This window comes from Rhinoraja longicauda, chromosome 30 (genome assembly GCF_053455715.1).
Source record: "Rhinoraja longicauda isolate Sanriku21f chromosome 30, sRhiLon1.1, whole genome shotgun sequence".
NCBI classification, from domain to species: domain Eukaryota; kingdom Metazoa; phylum Chordata; class Chondrichthyes; order Rajiformes; family Arhynchobatidae; genus Rhinoraja; species Rhinoraja longicauda.
This window is the reverse complement of record NC_135982.1, coordinates 14,538,294-14,556,577: the sequence shown is the minus strand read 5'-3', so window position 1 is coordinate 14,556,577 and position 18,284 is coordinate 14,538,294. Positions and strand designations below refer to the sequence as shown.

At 47.8% G+C, this 18,284-nt stretch overlaps 1 protein-coding gene across 13 annotated transcripts in view; it reads left to right on the top strand.

The window, feature by feature from the left end:
- tmem269 (transmembrane protein 269) overlaps positions 1-18,284 on the top strand; it is a 78,571-nt gene that overhangs the window by 49,792 nt on the left and 10,495 nt on the right. For 12 of the 13 annotated variants that reach the window (XM_078425656.1, XM_078425655.1, XM_078425669.1 and 9 more), the window contains 3 exons: positions 10,313-10,456; positions 13,600-13,800; positions 17,487-17,558. In XM_078425656.1, the coding sequence (XP_078281782.1) occupies positions 10,313-10,456; positions 13,600-13,800; positions 17,487-17,558 (417 nt within the window). The remainder of the gene's footprint in view (positions 1-10,312; positions 10,457-13,599; positions 13,801-17,486; positions 17,559-18,284) is intronic. The other variant, XM_078425660.1, reaches the window with a different exon arrangement.

Below are 18,284 nucleotides of genomic sequence, written 5' to 3'. Positions count from 1 at the left end.
CCTCACCTGCACAGCCTTGATGGTCAGGTGCGACAAAGAAAGGGCAGGGGAAGTGGACTTGGGAGATTGAGGGGGAGATTCTCGGGGAGCAGGGGGGAGGGTGGGCAGAGGCCCCTCCATCAAATCTGTGAAAAAACAGGTTTAGCTCGTAGGCCCAGACCTGATTGCTTTCCCTCCCCAGGCCACTGGTCATCTTGTAGCCTGTGATGCTCTTCATACTGCTCCACACATCACTCGTGTTGTTCGGCTGAAGTTTGAGCTCCAGCTTCCTCCTGTAGTTGTCCTTGTCCTGTCTCACCTTCAGATCTTTCTATACATGATTCACCTCCTCCATGTCACCATTCCTGAAGACCACCTTCTTCTGATTGAGAAGGGTCTTTATGTCACTGGTGACCCAGAGCTTGTTGTTGTAAAGTCTCCTCAGAGACACATTATCCACACAGAAATTTATGTAACTGGTAACACAGTCCACGAGTCCATCAGTGTCCTCTCCATGGGGACTACAGAGTGCGTCCCAGTCTGTGACCTCAAAACAGCCCTGTAGATGTCACAGGCCTCCTGTGACCACCTCCTCACTGACCTTGTGGTCACAGGCAGCCTCTGGACCATTGGCCTATACATGGGTAGAAGGTGAAGCGGGTTGTGGTCGGATAGTTCCAGTGCCGGAAGGGCTATGGAGCTGTAAGTCTCTTTGACGCTGGCATACCGCAGGTCCAATGTTTTCATATCCCTGGTGGGACAGTCAACAAACTGAGTGAAAGTGGGCAGGGTAGCGTCCAAAGTCACGTGTTGAAATCCCCCCAGATTGCGATGAGAGCACTCGGGTGTGGTGTCTGGAGTCTCATGATGACTGTGTGGATGATGTCACTCGTGCACAGCGGATTGGCGGACAGAGGAATGTAAACAACCACCACAATGGCTTGTGAGAATTCCCTGGACAAACAGTATGGACGGAGACCCGCAGCCATCAGTTCAATGTCCAGGCTACACACATGCTCCTTAACAGTGATGTGACCAGGATTGCACCATTTGTTGTTAACGAGAATAGTAAGTCCCAAATAGCAACTGCTCATGTACCTTTACAGTTATAATGGCGGCACGGTAGCGCAGCGGTAGAGTTGCTGCTTTACAGTGAATGCAACGCCGGAGACTCAGGTTCGATCCTGACTACGGGTGCTGCACTGTAAGGAGTTTGTACGTTCTCCCCGTGACCTGCGTGGGTTTTCTCCGAGATCTTCGGTTTCCTCCCACACTCCAAAGACGTACAGGTATGTAGGTTAATTGGCTGGGTAAATGTAAAAAATTGTCCCTAGTGTGTGTAGGATAGTGTTAATGTAAGGGGATCGCTGGGCGGCACGGACTTGGAGGGCCGAAAAGGCCTGTTTCCGGCTGTATATATATGATATGATGATATGATGATAATGCTAATAATGAGACTGGAAATCAAAGAACTTTAATGGCAGTTAAAAATCTTTTTACTAAAAGGATTTATATATCTCTTGAAGCAGTTAATGTGGGGTACAACTGTGGAGTTTTCACATTGCCACTATTATGAATGATAACTCCATTCACATACTACCAACAAATTAGGAATTTGTTTGAAGTCAAGCTACTTAAATTTGTTTTGATTGTTAAAATATTCTGATTCTACAGAAGAACACTTAACGGCAAAATCAGCACAGTGCGGCAAGATTAACTTAACCCCAACAAGCCAATTTTTAGTGACACTGGAGCTAAAATGAGTTGCAAGTGACTAAGAGACTGTTGGTCATTATAATGAGATTGTTTACTACAGATTTAATTATCTTCTATATTTAACATCTAATTGGAGGCAAAGATGAGTAATTCACTGCTTCCAATTCAAAGGGATTTTCCTTCCAGAATATGAAGCTTTCTGCCTTGCTTGATTGCCATCGAATATTTTCAGCCAAGGACTCAAGATCAGACTGCCCATGCCATTTTCCAAAATGCAAATGCATTTATCACACTAGCACTAATTCAGCTTCCTCCTTCATGTGTGACTTCCTCTGTACCAGACACATCAAAGAGAGACCTAAACTTATGAATTAGACTGGATTCACATCAGGAACTCTACAATGAAAAAGATGTATACAGGTTTCCAGACAGGAACACGTTTTGCCCACTCCGATTGCTTTTGGAATTTCCTTGGTATTGTTGTGGTTTATAAGTCAAATACGTTACTTCTACAGGACAGAAGAAAAGGACATAATTGATTATTTTTAAGGTTAATCAGCAGCCTGAACAGGTTACTGTCGTCACTTGTTTGCTCAGTTTCCTAGGTAAGGTGAAGCTATAGATAAGGACTGAGTTTCCACATATACATTTTACAGCCTCCAAGGAATAGAGCCTTGCATTTTTCCATTACAATGTATGTAGTATAATGAAATCTGAAGTGATTAAATAATGAAAGAGGATGAATAATAAAATTAATTAAAGAATTAATGAACAGTTGGTGGTGTATGACTTGTTAGTTGACAACCCATTATAGCCAAAGTGTGCCACTCTGAGCAGGATATGCATTCCCATTTGGACATGTAATTGTCACCAAAATTCTTAAAAAATATATAACATAGTGTAGTGGCCTGGCGGAGGCCAGAGAAAAGGCAAGACGCCAGGCAGTGTTTAGTAAGATTCTTTTATTAGGCTGTGAGCTCCTGCCCACAGCGTAGTTCTCCTAGGGATAAGATACGCCTTCCCTTGGTCTGGCTTTTAACCCCTTTCGCCTGTCCGTCACGTAACGAGGGGGCTGACCCAAGGAGTGGCCTGATCCGCCACAGGACCCCCCCCCAAGAACCGGAGGTACAAAACGGACAGGAGGGCGCACGAGGCGACCAGCCCGGGTGCGCACCATGACCGGCGCAGGGACCGGCGACTGACCGACAGGTGGAGGGGTCGTAGCAGACACTGGAGGGGGTAGCTTGGACGGGGGGCGACCGCGTGGGCGGGGCTGTGCAACCGGCACCGGCCGATCAATGTCCACGTGTGCCGGCTTCAGCCGTGCGACCGAAACAGTCTCTCTGCGACCCCCCATGTCCAGAACGAATGTGGCCGAGCCGTGTTGCAGGACCCGGAAGGGGCCCTCGTACGGCCGCTGGAGAAGTGATCGGTGTGCGTCCCTGCGCAGGAACACAAACTGGCAGTCCTCCAGAGCGGCAGGGACGTGTGGCTGGAATGTCCCATGACGTGACGTGGGCACAGGTGCCAGCCTGCCCACCGTCTGCCGAAGACGTTGCAGGGCGTCAGAAGGCTGCTCCACTCGACCCTGCGCTGGTGGGATGAACTCCCCGGGAACCGTCAAGGGGGCCCCGTACACCAACTCGGCGGAGGAGGAGGCCAAGTCCTCCTTGGGTGCGGTGCGGATCCCCAGCAAAACCCACGGCAGGGCGTCCATCCAGTCTCGGCCCGTGAGCCGAGCCTTCAGGGCAGCTTTCAGCTGGCGGTGAAAGCGTTCCACCAACCCGTTCGACTGTGGATGGTACGCCGTAGTGTGGTGTAGGCTGACACCCAAGAGTCTTGCCATGGCCGACCACAGTTCCGAAGTGAACTGTGGCCCCCGGTCGGATGTAATGTCCAGTGGCACCCCGAACCGGGCGATCCAGTGCGCCGCCAAGGCCCGCGCGCAGGTGGCCGTCGAGGTGTCTGCCAGCGGAATGGCCTCCGGCCACCGCGTGAAGCGATCTACCACAGTGAAGAGGTGGGTCATGCCCCGGGACGGCGGCAGCGGCCCCACGATGTCCACATGAATGTGGTCGAAGCGCTGCCGAGGGACACGAAACTCTTGCAGAGGCGCACGCACGTGTCGCTGGATTTTTGAAGTTTGGCACGGGATGCAGGTGCGTGCCCAGTGTGCGACCTGCTTACGCAGCCCGTGCCACATGAAACGGGAGGATACAAGGGCCACCGTCGCCCGAATGGAGGGGTGAGACAGCCCGTGGAGCACCTCGAATACCCTGCGACGCCAGACGACAGGGACGATGGGCCGAGGCAGGCCAGTGGAGGTGTCGCACAACAGTGTTGTATCCCCGGGGCCACAGACAATGTCCTCCAGCTGCAGGCCGGACACGGCTGTACGATAGGCGGCCATCTCCTCGTCCCCCAGCTGTGCGGCTGCTAGGGCGGAATAGTCGATCCCCCCGGCCATTTGTAGGACGGCGTGGATCGCGGGTCTAGACAGGGCGTCGGCCACCCTGTTGTTTTTTCCCTCCACGAACCGAATTGAGGTGGTGTATTCCGACACATAAGCCAATTGTCTCTGTTGCCGCGCAGACCACGGATCCGAAACCTTGGCGAACGCAAAGGTGAGTGGCTTGTGGTCTGTGTACGCGGTGAAGGGTCTCCCCTCTAGGAAGTATCGAAAGTGGCGTACCGCGAGGTAGAGGGCGAGGAGCTCCGGTCGAACACACTGTAATGCTGTTGGGCCCCGCTGAGGTGCCTGCTAAAGAAGGCGAGTGGCCGCCAACACCCGTCGATGTGCTGCTCTAGCACCGCACCGACCGCCACCTCAGAAGCGTCCACGGTCAGGGCGGTTGGGGCATCCTCCTTAGGATGGACGAGCATCGTGGCCCTGGCTAGGGCTCCTTAGCCTGCTCAAAGGCCGCTCCTGCTTCGTCGTCCCACTCGACCTCCTTGCGGCGACCAGCCATGAGGTGGAAGAGTGGGCGCATAGTTCTGGCCACCGACGGCAGGAAGCGGTGATAGAACGAGACCATCCCAACGAATTCCTGCAGGCCCTTGACAGTGGTCGGTCGGGGGAAACGGCGGACAGCTTCGACCCTGTCCGGAAGAGGTACCACCCCTTGTGGGGTCACCCGATGGCCGAGGAAATCGATGGCCGTCACCCCAAAACGGCACTTGGAAGTATTGATTGACAACCCGTACTCGCTGAGGCGTTTACACAGCTGGCGGAGGTGGGTGCAGTGCTCCTGCTTTGAGCGGCTGGCCACGAGTACGTCGTCCAAGTACACAAAGACGAATTCCAGGCCACGGCACACACAGTCCATAAGCCGTTGGAAGGCCTGTGCGGCGTTCTTCAACCCGAACGGCATCCGTAGGAACTCGAATAGGCCAAACGGGGTGATGATGGCAGTCTTGGGGATGTCATCGGGGTGGACCGGGATTTGATTATATCCACGCACAAGGTCCACCTTGGAGAACACGGATGCTCCGGCCAGGTGGGCATTAAAGTCCTGGATGTGCGGAACCGGGTACCTGTCGGGAACGGTCGCGTCATTTAAGCGCCGATAGTCCCCGCACGGTCGCCAACCCCCGTCCGCCTTGGGGACCAAGTGGAGTGGTGACGCCCACGGGCTATCGGAAGGGCGCACGATGCCCATTGACTCCATCTGATGAAACTCCTCTCGAGCTAGACGGAGCTTGTCTGGAGCGAGACGCCGCGCTCGGGCGTGCACGGGTGGCCCGGTGGTGGGGATGTGATGTTGCACCCCGTGCTTGGGAGCGGAGGAGGAGAAGTGGGTTTCCACAATGTCCGGGAAGTCCGCCAGGATGCGCGCGTACGTCGCATCCACGGACGACAGGTGTCCGACGTTGGGGGAGACCGGCCTCAGCGTGCTGGAGTGCACCAGGCGCTGCCGCCTGACATCCACGAGCATGGAATGCGCCCGCAGGATGTCGGCGCCCAGCAGCGGCTGGGAAACATCAGCAATGATGAACCGCCACGTGAACCAGCTGTCGCCGAAGTTAAGGGCGAGCTGGCAGACCCCGTAAGTGTTGATGGGGCTACCGTTCGCCGCAGTGAGGAGGGGGCCGCGTTTGCCCGTATGGATATCGGCGGTGGAAGGAGGTAGGACGCTCACCTCTGCTCCAGTGTCGACGAGGAACCGACCCCCGGTGCGGCGATCCCGGGCGAACACACGATGGATCTGGCCGGCCGCCGAAGGGATCACTGACGGCCGGCCCTCGCGTTTCCCGGAAAGGCACAGGGTAGGCGACATTGCTTGGCGTTCGGCCCCCAACGACGGTGATAATAGCACCAGCCGCTTTTGCTGGTGTCCGGTGGTGGTGCAGACTGGGATGCCCACCAGCGACCTCCGGTGGTCTCCAGCGGTATTGGAGGTGGTGCTGCTTGGGCCGACCACCAGCGACCTCTGGTGGCGTCTGGCTGAATTGTCGGCGGGCCGTGCGAGAAGGGCGTGCCGGCACCGGGGTGCCCGATGGCGGCCGGATTTCGCCACGGGGGTCGCCCTGAAACGGGGTCGACGGCGGCCCCAGCTTGCTGTTGGCCTTCCGATGCCGCGGAAAAGACGGCTAGGGCTGCCAGGTCCTCCCGACGGGACATCCAGATTTGATCAGCACGCTCGCCCAGCCGCTGCGTGTCGGTGAAGGGGTCCTCAGCGAGCTGAGAACGGAGGTCGACCGGGAGCTGCCGCAGGTAGGCCTGCTTGAATAAGAAACAGGGCGGGTGGTTGCCCATAAGGGCGAGCATGTCCTCCAGGAGGGCCGACGGCCGTCGGTCCCCGAGCCCCCCCTGGCTCATAACGCGAGTTGCCCTCTCGGCGTCGCTGAGGCCGAACCTCCTGATAAGGAGTTCTTTAAGGCCCTTATATTTGTCATCCGCGGGGGGGGTCATTAAGGTAAGGCTTTACTCGCCTTGCTGTCGCCTGGTCCAGGGCGCCGACGACATAAAAGTACTTCGTCAAGTCGACGGTTACCCCTCGCACAGCAAACTGCCTCTGCCTGCTGAAACCAGACCTCAGGCTCTTCGGTCCACAGGGTCGGGAGTTTGAGGGAGACGGCCTCGAGGTCGGCAGGACCGAGGGCGGCAGGACCGGGTTGCACATTATCGTTTGACATCACTACGTGTGATGTCCGTCGAGGTCACCAATGTAGTGGCCTGGCGGAGGCCAGAGAAAAGGCAAGACGCCAGGCAGTGTTTAGTAAGATTCTTTTATTAGGCTATGAGCTCCTGCCCACAGCGTAGTTCTCCTAGGGATAAGATACGCCTTCCCTTGGTCTGGCTTTTAACCCCTTTCGCCTGTCCGTCACGTAACGAGGGGGCTGACCCAAGGAGTGGCCTGATCCGCCACAATAGCTACAAAAATCTCTCGGGACAATATCCCAGCATAGGTGTCAAGATGTATGTACAAGGTTTAGGCTTCTTGGCATATATATGGGATTCATATATAGCATGAAATAAAAGCCCATTAAAATACCTGAAGTACATTAGAACAGGGATTATTGATTATTTGGGAGAAATTTGTAGAACATGTTATGAGAGACCAGATTGGGAACATTGAACCATTGTATTTCGCTCCGAATAACTCTGCTGCATCAATCACTCAATCAAATTCATCATAGCTGCGCCCACTACTCTATTTATATTTCCACAGTTCTTAAAGCAGAACTTGTAATTACAGTTAAATGGAAAATCAAAAGACTACACTTGCTGGAAACCTGAAACCAGAGGGGAGAGGACACTTGATCACTGCTACACTTCAATCAAGAGCACATATCGCTCTGTTCCTCGGGCGGCTCTGGGTCTCTTCGATCATTGTTTAGTTCACCTTATTCCGACCTACAGGCAGAAACTAAAATCTGCTAACCCTGTGGTCAGAACAACGAAAAGATGGACAAGCAAGGGCATTGAAAAACTAAAGTCCTGCTTTGACTGCACTGATTGGAATGTGTTCAGGGAAGCAACCACAAGCCTCGATGATTACACAGACACTGATATCCTATGTCAGCTTTTGCGAGGACAGTTGGATTCCCATGAAGGCCCGGATCTGGTTCAACAACAACAAGCCCTGGTTCACAGCAGAACTCAGACAGCTCTGCCAGTCAAAAGATGAGGCCTACAGGAGCGGGGATACAGACCTCTACAGGCAGGCCAAGTACAAGCTGAGAAGAGGAATCAGAACTGCCAAGGATAGGTACTCTGAGACACTGAGGAGCAAGTTCTCAGCCAATGACTCCTTCAGTTTGGAAGGGCTTGCAAGAAATCACCAGGTACAAGAGGAAAGCGCCCCCACTCCTTGGACAATCGTCAGCTGACCAAGGACCTGAATGAGTTCTACTGCAGGTTCGAGAAACAGAAACATAACCCTGGGACCCCCTCCCCCACCCCCAATCACCACTTCACACGTACTCAAAGACTGACTCCAGTTTGCAAAGACTGGATCCATCCCCACCCACTCCTCCCCAAGCAGCAATTCACACTTACTCAGAGACTGGCTGGAGTTTGCAAAGACTGGCCCTTTTCCCCACCCCTCTGCAATCACCAATTTTCACATCCTCACAGAATGACTCCAGTTTAACAATAGAAATTGCAGAGGTGGAGAGGCTATTCAGAAAACAGAAAAGTTGGAAATCTCCAGGACCGGACAATGTTTCCCCCTCTACCCTCAAGCTTTGTGCCGAACAACTGCACAGACACTTTTAACCAGTCGCTGCAAACCTGCACTGTCCCTGCCTGCTTCAAGGTCTCCACTATTGTCCCTGTACCCAAAAAGACAAGGATCACTGGTCTTAATGACTACAGGCCTGTCGCACTTACCTCTGTAGTCATGAAGACCTTTGAAAGACTTGTGCTGGCCCAGCTGAAAAACATCACAAACCACCTGCTGGACCACATGCAGTTTGCATATAGGGCCAATAGATCGGTGGACGATGCAGTCAATCTAGGCCTGCACTTCATCCTCCAGCACCTAGACCACAAGGGGACCTATGCCAGGATTCTGTTTGTGGACTTTAGCTCGCAACAACCTGGAGCTCAATGCTCTCAAGACAGTGGAACTAATTGTAGACTTTCGAAGAGATCCCCCTCCCCTCCCCCTACTCACCATCAACAACACCACAGTCACATCAGTGGAGTCATTTAAGTTCCTTGGAATCATCATATCTAGGGACCTTAAATGGGGGGCCACCATCGACTCCACAGTCAAAAAGGCCCAACAGAGGATGTACTTCCTGCGGCAACTAAAGAAACACAATCTGTCACAGGCAATGATGGTCCAATTCTATACTGCTATCATTAAGTCCGTCCTCACCTTCTCCATCATTGTCTGGTTTGTCTCAGCCACCAAGCACGACATCCGGAGGCTGCAACGGATCGTTCGCACAGCTGAGAAGGTAGTTGGCTGCAGCCTTCCCCCATTGTCGAACTGTACATTGCAAGGGCCAGAAACGAGCGGGCAAGATAATCTCTGACCCCTCTCACCCTGGCCACAAACTCTTCGAAGCACGTCCCTCCGGAAGGCGACTCCAGACTGTCAAAGCAGCCACAGCCAGACATAAAAACAGCTTTTTTCCACGAGTTGTAGTTCTACTCAATTTTTTCCACGAGTGGTAGTTCTACTCTGTAGTCTCTTTTTTGCTCTGGTTTATTTTCACCCACATATTTAGACCGTAATGGTGTATCCTTATTGGTTTGATAACAGGTATAACAGAGCTTTATTTGTCGTTCGGCACCGAAGTACCGAACGAAACTACATAGCAGTCATAGAAAAAAAGAACACAAGACACATAACCCCAACACAAACGTCCATCACAGTGACTCCAAACACCCCCTCACTGTGATGGAGGCAACAAAACTTCCACTCTCTTCCCCACGCCCACGGACAGACAGCTCGTCCCCGACCGACCCGCACAGTCCCCGCACCGGGCGCTGAAACGTCCCGCGGCCGAACCGGGCGATGAAAGGCCCGCGACCAAGCCTTGCGCAGCTAAGTCCAGTGGCCGAGCCGCACCGGGCGATGTAAAGTCCCGTGGTCGAGCCGCACCAGCGATGTTAAGTCCCGTGGCCGAGCCGCACCGGGCGATGTTATGTCCCGTGGCCGAGCCGCACCGGGCGATGTTAAATCCCGTGGCCGAGCCGCGCCGGGCGATGTTAAGTCCCGTGGTCGAGCCGCACCAGCGATGAAAAGACCCGCAGCCGAGCCGCACCGGGTGATGTTAAGTCCCGCAGCCGAGCCGCACCGGGCGATGTTAAGTCCCGCAGCCGAGCCGCACCGGGTGATGTTTATGCTTTATTCTTAATTGTTAACTGTATGTTTGTGTTGTCATTTGTGAGCGGAGCACCAAGGCACATTCCTTGTATCTGCATACTTGGCCAATACACTTATTCATTCATTCATTCAAATTATAACAGGAAATGGTTAAGTCACAAAGCATTTGAAGAACAAGAAAGGTTATCTTTTTTCTATCCCCAAACATTGGCTGACTGTAAATCTTTAATAATTATAGATCTGACTGTTGTCTGAGACAAACATCAAAATAAATCTCTATTTGTTCTTGAACACAACACATATGATTTTGTTCTGTTTTCATTTTATTACAGGGGCCAAATTAGATGATTTTGCAGATTTCACAACATTTGGAATTGCAACTTCATTATTACTGCAGGCCCATGGCATACTGAGCAGTCTTTTCATAATATGCTATGTGATGGCTGTGTTTATACGTCTCTGCTTCTTTTCTAGTGGTAAGAATACACTATTTATTCTGTTATTCAAGGGGGATTATTGTTAGTTCTAAAAATAACTTTCTAGATTAAATGAAGTATTTTGTTGATTGTGATTCCTGAAATAGCACCTTCTCCCTAGTAATAGCCACTCCACTAACTTCCACCCCCTGACTCTTGAATTTCAGGCACATTGCTGGTGTCTTCCACTGTGAAGACTAATGCAAAAAAGTTATTCAACTCCTCTGCCATTTCTTTATTGCCCTTTATCACTTCTTCTGCATCATTCTCCAGTGGTCCAATGCCCACCCTTTCTTGTTCTTTATATAACTGAAGAAACATTTGCTATCCTCTTTTATATTATTGGCCTGTTTACCTTCGTATTTCATCTTTTCTCCCCATATTGTCTTTTTAGTTACCCTCTATTGTTCTTTAAAAGTTTCCCAATCCTCTGGCTTCCCACTAATCTTTGCTATGTTATACGCCTTCTCTTTTGGTTTTATACTGTCCATGACTTCCCTTGTCAGCCACGGTCGCCTCTTCCCCCAAGAATCTTCCTCCTTGGAATGAAAAGATCCTGCATCTTCCGGATTATTCCCAGAAATTCCTACCATTGCTGTTCCACCGTCATCCCTGCTAGGGTCCCATTCCAGTCAACTTTGACCAGCTCCTCTCTCATGCCTCTGTAGTCCCCTTTGCCCAGCTGCAATACCAACACATCTGATATCACCTTCTCCCTCTCAAATTGCAGATTAAAACTTATCATATTGTGGTCGCTACCTCCTAATGGTTCCTTTACCTTGAGTTCCCTTATCAAATCCGGTTCATTGCATAACACTAAATCCAAAATTGGCTTTTTTTCTGGTAGGCTCCATTACAAGCTGCTCTAAGAATCCATCTCGGAGGCACTCTAAAATTCCCTTTCTTGGGGTCCAGTACCAACCTGATTTTCCCAGTCTACCTGCATATTGAAATCCCCCCCATGACCACCATAGCAATGCCTTTTTTGCATGCTAATTTTATCTCCTGATGTAACTTGTACCCTATATCATGGCTATTGTTTGGGGGCCTGTAAATAACTCCCATTAGGGTTTTTTTACCTTTATAATTTCTCAGCTCTATCCACAATTTTGCTACTAGTCCTCGCTAAGGACTGAATTTCATTCCTAACCAACTGCACTACCCTACCCCCCTCTGCCCATCTTCCTGTCATTCCGATATGACGTTTCACCCTGAATATTCAGCTCCCAGCTCCGATCCTCTTGCAGCCATGTCTCTGTAATTCCCACAGCATCATTCCTACCAATCTCTAACTGTGCTGTAAGTTCATCCACTTTATTTCTTATACTCCACACATTCAAATACAACATCTTTAATTCGGTATTCACCTCCCTTCGCTTACCATTCCCAATTTTACCCGACCTTACCCCTTCTTGAACTTTCCGCCCCATTAATTTGGGAGATTTCTGTAACATTTCCTGCACTCTCTCTCTCCCTTTAACTCCACCCTTACACCTCCAATTTGCTGACCCCCCCACCCCCTATTATTTAGTTTAAAACTCTATCTACAGCCCTAGTTATACGGTTTGCCAGGAGTCTGGTTCAAGGGAAGTCCGTCCCATCGGAACAGTTCCCTCCTTTCCCAATACTGGTGCCAATGTCCCACAAATTCAAAACCACTTCTTCCACGCCAGTCTTTGAGCCACGCGTTCAACTCTCTTATCCTCTCAGCCCTATGCCAATTTGCAAGCGGCTCAGGTAGCAATCCAGAGATTATTACCTTCTTGGTTCTGCTTTTCAATTTGGTACCTAGCTGCTCAAATTCCTTTAGCAGAACCTCTTTCCTCGTTCTACCTACGTCATTGGTACCCACATGGACCATGATGACCGGATCTTTCCCGTCCCAAGTTCCTCTGCAGATCAGACGAGATGTCCTGAACCCAGGCACCAGACAGGCAACACAGCCTTCGGGACTCTCGATCCTCACGACAGAGACCAGTGTCAATGTCCCTAACTATAGTAACCCCGATGGCAACTAAATTTTTCTTCCCTGTTCCCTCTCGAATGGCCCCCTGAATCACAGTGCCCTGGTTAGGTTGCTCATTCTTCCTACAGTCCTCTAACTCAGTCCTCACCTCTGTTCCCCTGCCTGCCTCACTAGCAGTCACACCCTCCACTGGGTGAAAAGGTTTTTCCTCATCTCAGTCCTAAATGGCCTACCCATTTTTCTTAAAGTGTGACCCCTGGTTCTGGATTCCCCTAACATGGGGAACATTTTTCCTGTAACTAGCCTGTCCAATCCCTTAATTTTAAATGTTTCAAAAGATCCCCTCTCATCCTTCTAAATTCCAGTGAATGTAAGCCCAGTCGATCCATTCTTTCATCATATGTCAGTCCTGCCATCCCGTGAATTAACCTGGTGAACCTGGGAACCATAGCCATTTAGAAAAAGTTTTTTTTTAAAACCTTTTACGTCATGAGCTCTCAGAAGACATCTGAATGATCCTGGTTCAGAGCCTTTTTTGCTGCTGGTGGCTTTATAACCATTCATAGCCCGAAAGGCCATGCTCTCAAAGTAAGGACAACAGTGGAGTAAATGTCCAGGGTGAGTGCAAGGTGTGAAGGATGTCCACTGGGATCAAGCCAGTATTTTTTTTATGCCACTGTTATAGTGCAATTCTTTTTAACCTTCCACTTAGCAGTCTTAATCTCTAGATAGTAGTGGTAAACCTGGGCATCGGTCTTAGAAGGAATATTGCATGCACACTTACAAGCTTCTGACAAAAACAAATAGTATGGGTGGCAACCCATAGTACAAAACTTAACCTTAACCTTCTTTACCTTGCAACCCATAGTACAAAAAAATCCAGTTAGAAGGTGAAATAGAATAAAATATCTATATTTCTAAAACAAACAGGGAGGGCTTTTATGCCCGTCGTTTTAATGTTTATCATTTCTACTCTTGCAAATGCTATTTTATAGAGCACATATTTTGCTTTTCCTTAAATAGTTAAAGGGTCCCGACCAGAAACAGCACCTATCCATTTTCTCCAGAGATGCTGCATAACCTGTTGAGTTACTCCAGCATTTTGTATTTCTCCAAAATTCTGGCCATTCTGTGAATTTCAAAATAATACGGTATTTTGCTAATGTTTTCCTTTTAGGAATTTCATTCGTCTACCGTGGCCTTCCCTGTCCTTATGCTTCAGTTGTCCTATCCTCTACCTTTGTCTTGACTGGAGGGAATTGTTTCTTCCTGCATGTGGCTGCAGTGGTGATGATCCTCTTCATGACTGACCAAGGCAATTATCCCCATGACAGGATCTTGGAAACACAGCTTTGGAAAAAAACTGTGTACATCGGAGGTGTGTAAAATTCTCAATTAACAGGCTATATTTACTTGGATAGTATGCATTTTCAGTTTAATGTAATGTAATTGATTTAAGTACAAAAATAGCCAACGTGTAATTTTGATATGAAGAATGTTATGGTATTATTACAGAAGTGGTTTCCCTTATTGTCATAAATTTGATGTCCATATAAGTTGTAATTTTAAGGCAGGCCACCAGAGAAGCGCACTGGCCATTTACCAGTGAAAGGTTTCTTCCACTGCATGAACAGATTATTCTCATTATTTTATGTCAAACTATTCAATCAATTGCTGTTCCGTAATTAAGAACTCCCCTAACTTCTTGCCTTGACTTCTATGTTGTCTGTGAATCTAACCTCAGTATCCCATTTTGCCTGAAGCACACCACTAAAATTTTCACGTGTTTTTCCTGCTGCGCTACACAATTTTAACAGACCTCCTCCCTTACTCCCCACCACATTCACAGTTGTCATTGATCCACATTGACTGACAACCCAAGTGCCGGTATTGTCTTCAACAAACCTCCGCCCTACCCCAGCCACCCTATTCCAGTGCCTCATGTCATTTCTGCCAATGATCTAATTGCTTGGGTTTATTCAGCTGGAGCACATTGTGATACTTCAGTGACCCGATTTCTCATAACTGTTCTCTGGTCTCTGCTAACAAGCTGTAACTATTTCAATGTCTGATGTTTAATAAACACTGGCACTCAGTATTTCACCATTCTCGTACAATGTTAGCCTCAGATTTCAAGACTAATAATTTTGACTTTTCCAATGGTTAATTAAAAGAAATTTTAGATAATCGATAGTTGTTTATTAGTCATGTAGTTTGACGACAGAGAGAAGTGGTAGAACTGTTGGGTCACTAGTGATTAATGTGAAACTTAATATTTTGAAGAGGTGATAAAAAAAATTGCTTGGCATGGTGTTGAAATGGAGAAATATAATGAGCTGAGGGAAACCCTGAAGATTTTGAAAAATCTTTAAGCCTGCCACAACATATAATGCCTCCTCCTTGGCGAGGGCAGTTTTTTCTGACCATCCCCTTCATTGATTTTGCCAACTGTTGTCCGGTCCATTTGTGAATACAGATAGCCATCATTCATTGAAGACCTCATTTACATTCTTAACTCTGCACAGAGACTGTTACTTTGATCTGTTATGGGTCCTACTCTTTACCCATGTATCCTCAGTATAACTAATGAAATATTTTGGGATTTTCCTTAGTCTTACCCAGCAGTGCCATTTTGTGCCCCCCTTCACCTTCCTAATTACTTTTTTTAAAGTAATCTCTTCTATATTCTATACTCCTCTAGTCCCTCGTCTATTTTCAATTCTCTAAACGTGTCATAATCTTCCTATTTTTTTTTCTTTTTTAAATCTCTGTCCCTTGGCATCAATGTTCATTAGAATTGTTGATCTTACCCTTTACCATGGTGGAAATATGCTAGCCCTGAACTCTCATTATTTCATTTTTGAATATCTCCAACTTGTTTCCTTTAACTTGCAACTGGCTGCTGCTATTTCACTTTTGCCAGGCTGTGTCTTATTATTTGAAATTGAGAGGCAACTCACCATCCTAGAGTCCTGTCTACATCTGCAAATATCCATTTCTCTCACAATTATGTACCCCACCAATATTCATTTCTCTGGGACAATTTCTCCTCCCACTTCTGTAGCTGAACACCAACATTATTGTGAACTGAATTACGGCTGCACTCCCCAGAGGAACATTCGCCCCCACCATTTTCTGACATGGAAAAACAATTCTGGAGTGAGATGCTCTTGTTGGTTCCTCAAAGTGCCCACCTGTCTCCCTTTATCTGTGTTCACCCATTCCTAATTATCTGAATTTTGTAATGCTGCCAGTAAAAGCATGCTATCGATGCTACTCTCAATCCTGTAGATGCATCCTAGTGCCTCCTATGGGTGCTGAAGTTCCAAAATCTAATGCTCAAGTTGATAATCTGTAGAAGTGGTCATCCAGACCACAGCACGCATCTTAGGATTCCCATATGCTGTACACTCTACAACGAAGACTGATTTCCCTGCCATTCTGTTAATTTGGAAAATGTAATCCAATTTGAAGAAATACCCTTGAATTAGGTTCCATATTTCCCTTCTTCATTAAAGAATACTGATTCCTTGTTATTGTCATCTTAACCTAATAAACTAAAGAAGTTATAAAAGCCCTCACTGGCACTACCTGCTAATTACCTACCTACACTGCCTTTCATTATTTACTGAACTGTGATGTCACCTGCAGCTCTACTGCTGGTTTCAGCAAAGTGGTGCGCTGGTAACTTTTGCCCTCACCACTGCTGCTAACACTAGATTTTGTTGCACCTTTCTGCTCAATGTGTGTGCCAGCCATTCCTGTGTGGGTACCTCCCTCAAAAGATAATTGTTATTTCGTATGCTCATCGGCTATCTGAAAAATAAAGCATATTAGTTATTTATTCTTGGATTTATCTAATTAAAGTTTAGGTATATTTCTGCTGCAAGGTTGGAGAAATAGAAATGAAGGCAAATGCAAAAGACATAATGAACCAGCTCTAGTTCCATCTCACAGCTGGTACACTGCCCTACAGCTCAGGCCCTCAAGTCCTGGTAACATCCTCAAATCTTCTTTGTGCTGTTTTCAGCTTAAAGATTTTTTTCCTATAGCAGGGTGACCAAAACTGAACACAGTGCTCGAAGTTCAGCTTCACTAACATAATAAAACATCCCAACTTCAAGTCAAGTCAAATTTATTTGTCACATACACATACTCGATGTGCAGTGAAATGAAAGTGGCAATGCCTGCGGGTTGTGCACAAAAAGAATACTCAATTCCCAGACTGAAGACCAGAGTGCATCCACCACCCTAACTACCTATGATGCCATTTTAAAGGAACTATGTGATTGTACTCCTAGATCCATCTGATGTACGAAACTTGTCAAGGCACTACCATTCACTATATAGTGCCTATCCTGGTTTGTCTTCCCAAAATGCAACATGTCACACTTAACTGAATTAAACTCCATTAGCCATTCCTTGACCTACTTATCCAGGTGATCAAGATCCCACTGTAGTTCTTGATAACCATCTTCGCTGTCTACGATACTACCCATTTTAATGTCATCTGATTACTAATCATGCCTTGTACATTCTCATCCAAATTGTTGATATAAATGACAAACATTAATGGGCATAGCACTGATCCCTGAGATTTGATAAAGAGAAAAAAAGCATATGGTACTAAAAGCAGAAAAGACCATCTGAGCAGTAGAGAATGTAGGAGGTTGCTTACAATAGAAAAAAAACAAGAGGGTAAAGAGGGGTTATTCAGTATCACTAGAGTAAAGAAAATCCCACAGCATTTTATGTAGATAAAGAGCACGAGGGTAATTGGAGAAAGAGCGACCAGGCGGTAATCTGCTTGAAATGAGATGTGGTTGCGGTCTTAATAATTTCCTTTCGCATTCAACAGGAAAGACATTCTAGTTGGAGATTTCAAATGGGATATTGAAATTCTAGAAGTTGTTAAAATTAAAAAGGAGGTTGTGTTAGATGTTTTAGCGACCATAAAGGTGTATAATTTCCAGCATCTCATGAAATGTATTCCAGGCTATAATGCAAAGTAAAAGGAGATTCCTGGAGCCCTGACGGAGATATTTAATTCTTCTCTGGCTGCAGGTGAGGTGCCAGAAGACTGGAAGACAGCAAATGTGGTAGCTTTATTCAAGAAGGGCAACAGGGATAAGTCAGGTAATTATATGCCAGTGAGTCTAATGTCAGTGGTAGAGAAATGTCTGGAAGAAATAAAACCCGAGGGATAGTTCTAAACAGCCCTTAGAAAGGTAGGAGTTGCTCAGGGATAGGCACTACAGGTGTGATGGTGGAATATCATGGCTGACTACGTTTTTTGAAGAGGTAACAAATATATTGACGAGGACAGTATATATAGATAGTGGTTGACACGGACTTCAGTATGGCCTTTGGCAAGGCCCCACGTGAAAGGCTGATCCAAAATTTGGAGCCCAAGACTAGTTGTGAAATTAGATCAAAAATTGACAGTGTGAGATCGTGGATGAGTGCTGTTGCGATTGGAAGTCTGTGATCAATGGTGTACCACAGGGATCAGTGCTGGGATGTTTCCTGTTTGTTATATTAACGACTTAGATATGAATATAGGAAGTATGAATCTGTTTGCAGGTGACCTGGAAATTGGGGGTGGTGCTGATAGTGAGGAAACTAGTCTTCGGCTACAGAAAGATTTTGATAATTGGCAGGTGTAGGACAATGACAGATGGAATGTAATCCTGGTCAGTATAAGATTATGTATTTTGGGGTGTTTAATATGAGACAAGCACCATGAATTGTTGGGTCATAGGCAGTTTGGAAAACAAAGGGATGAGTATGTCTAAAGAGATGGCAGCACAGTTAGATAATGTGGTGAAGCACATAGTATGCTTGCTTTTTTTGCCAGGACTT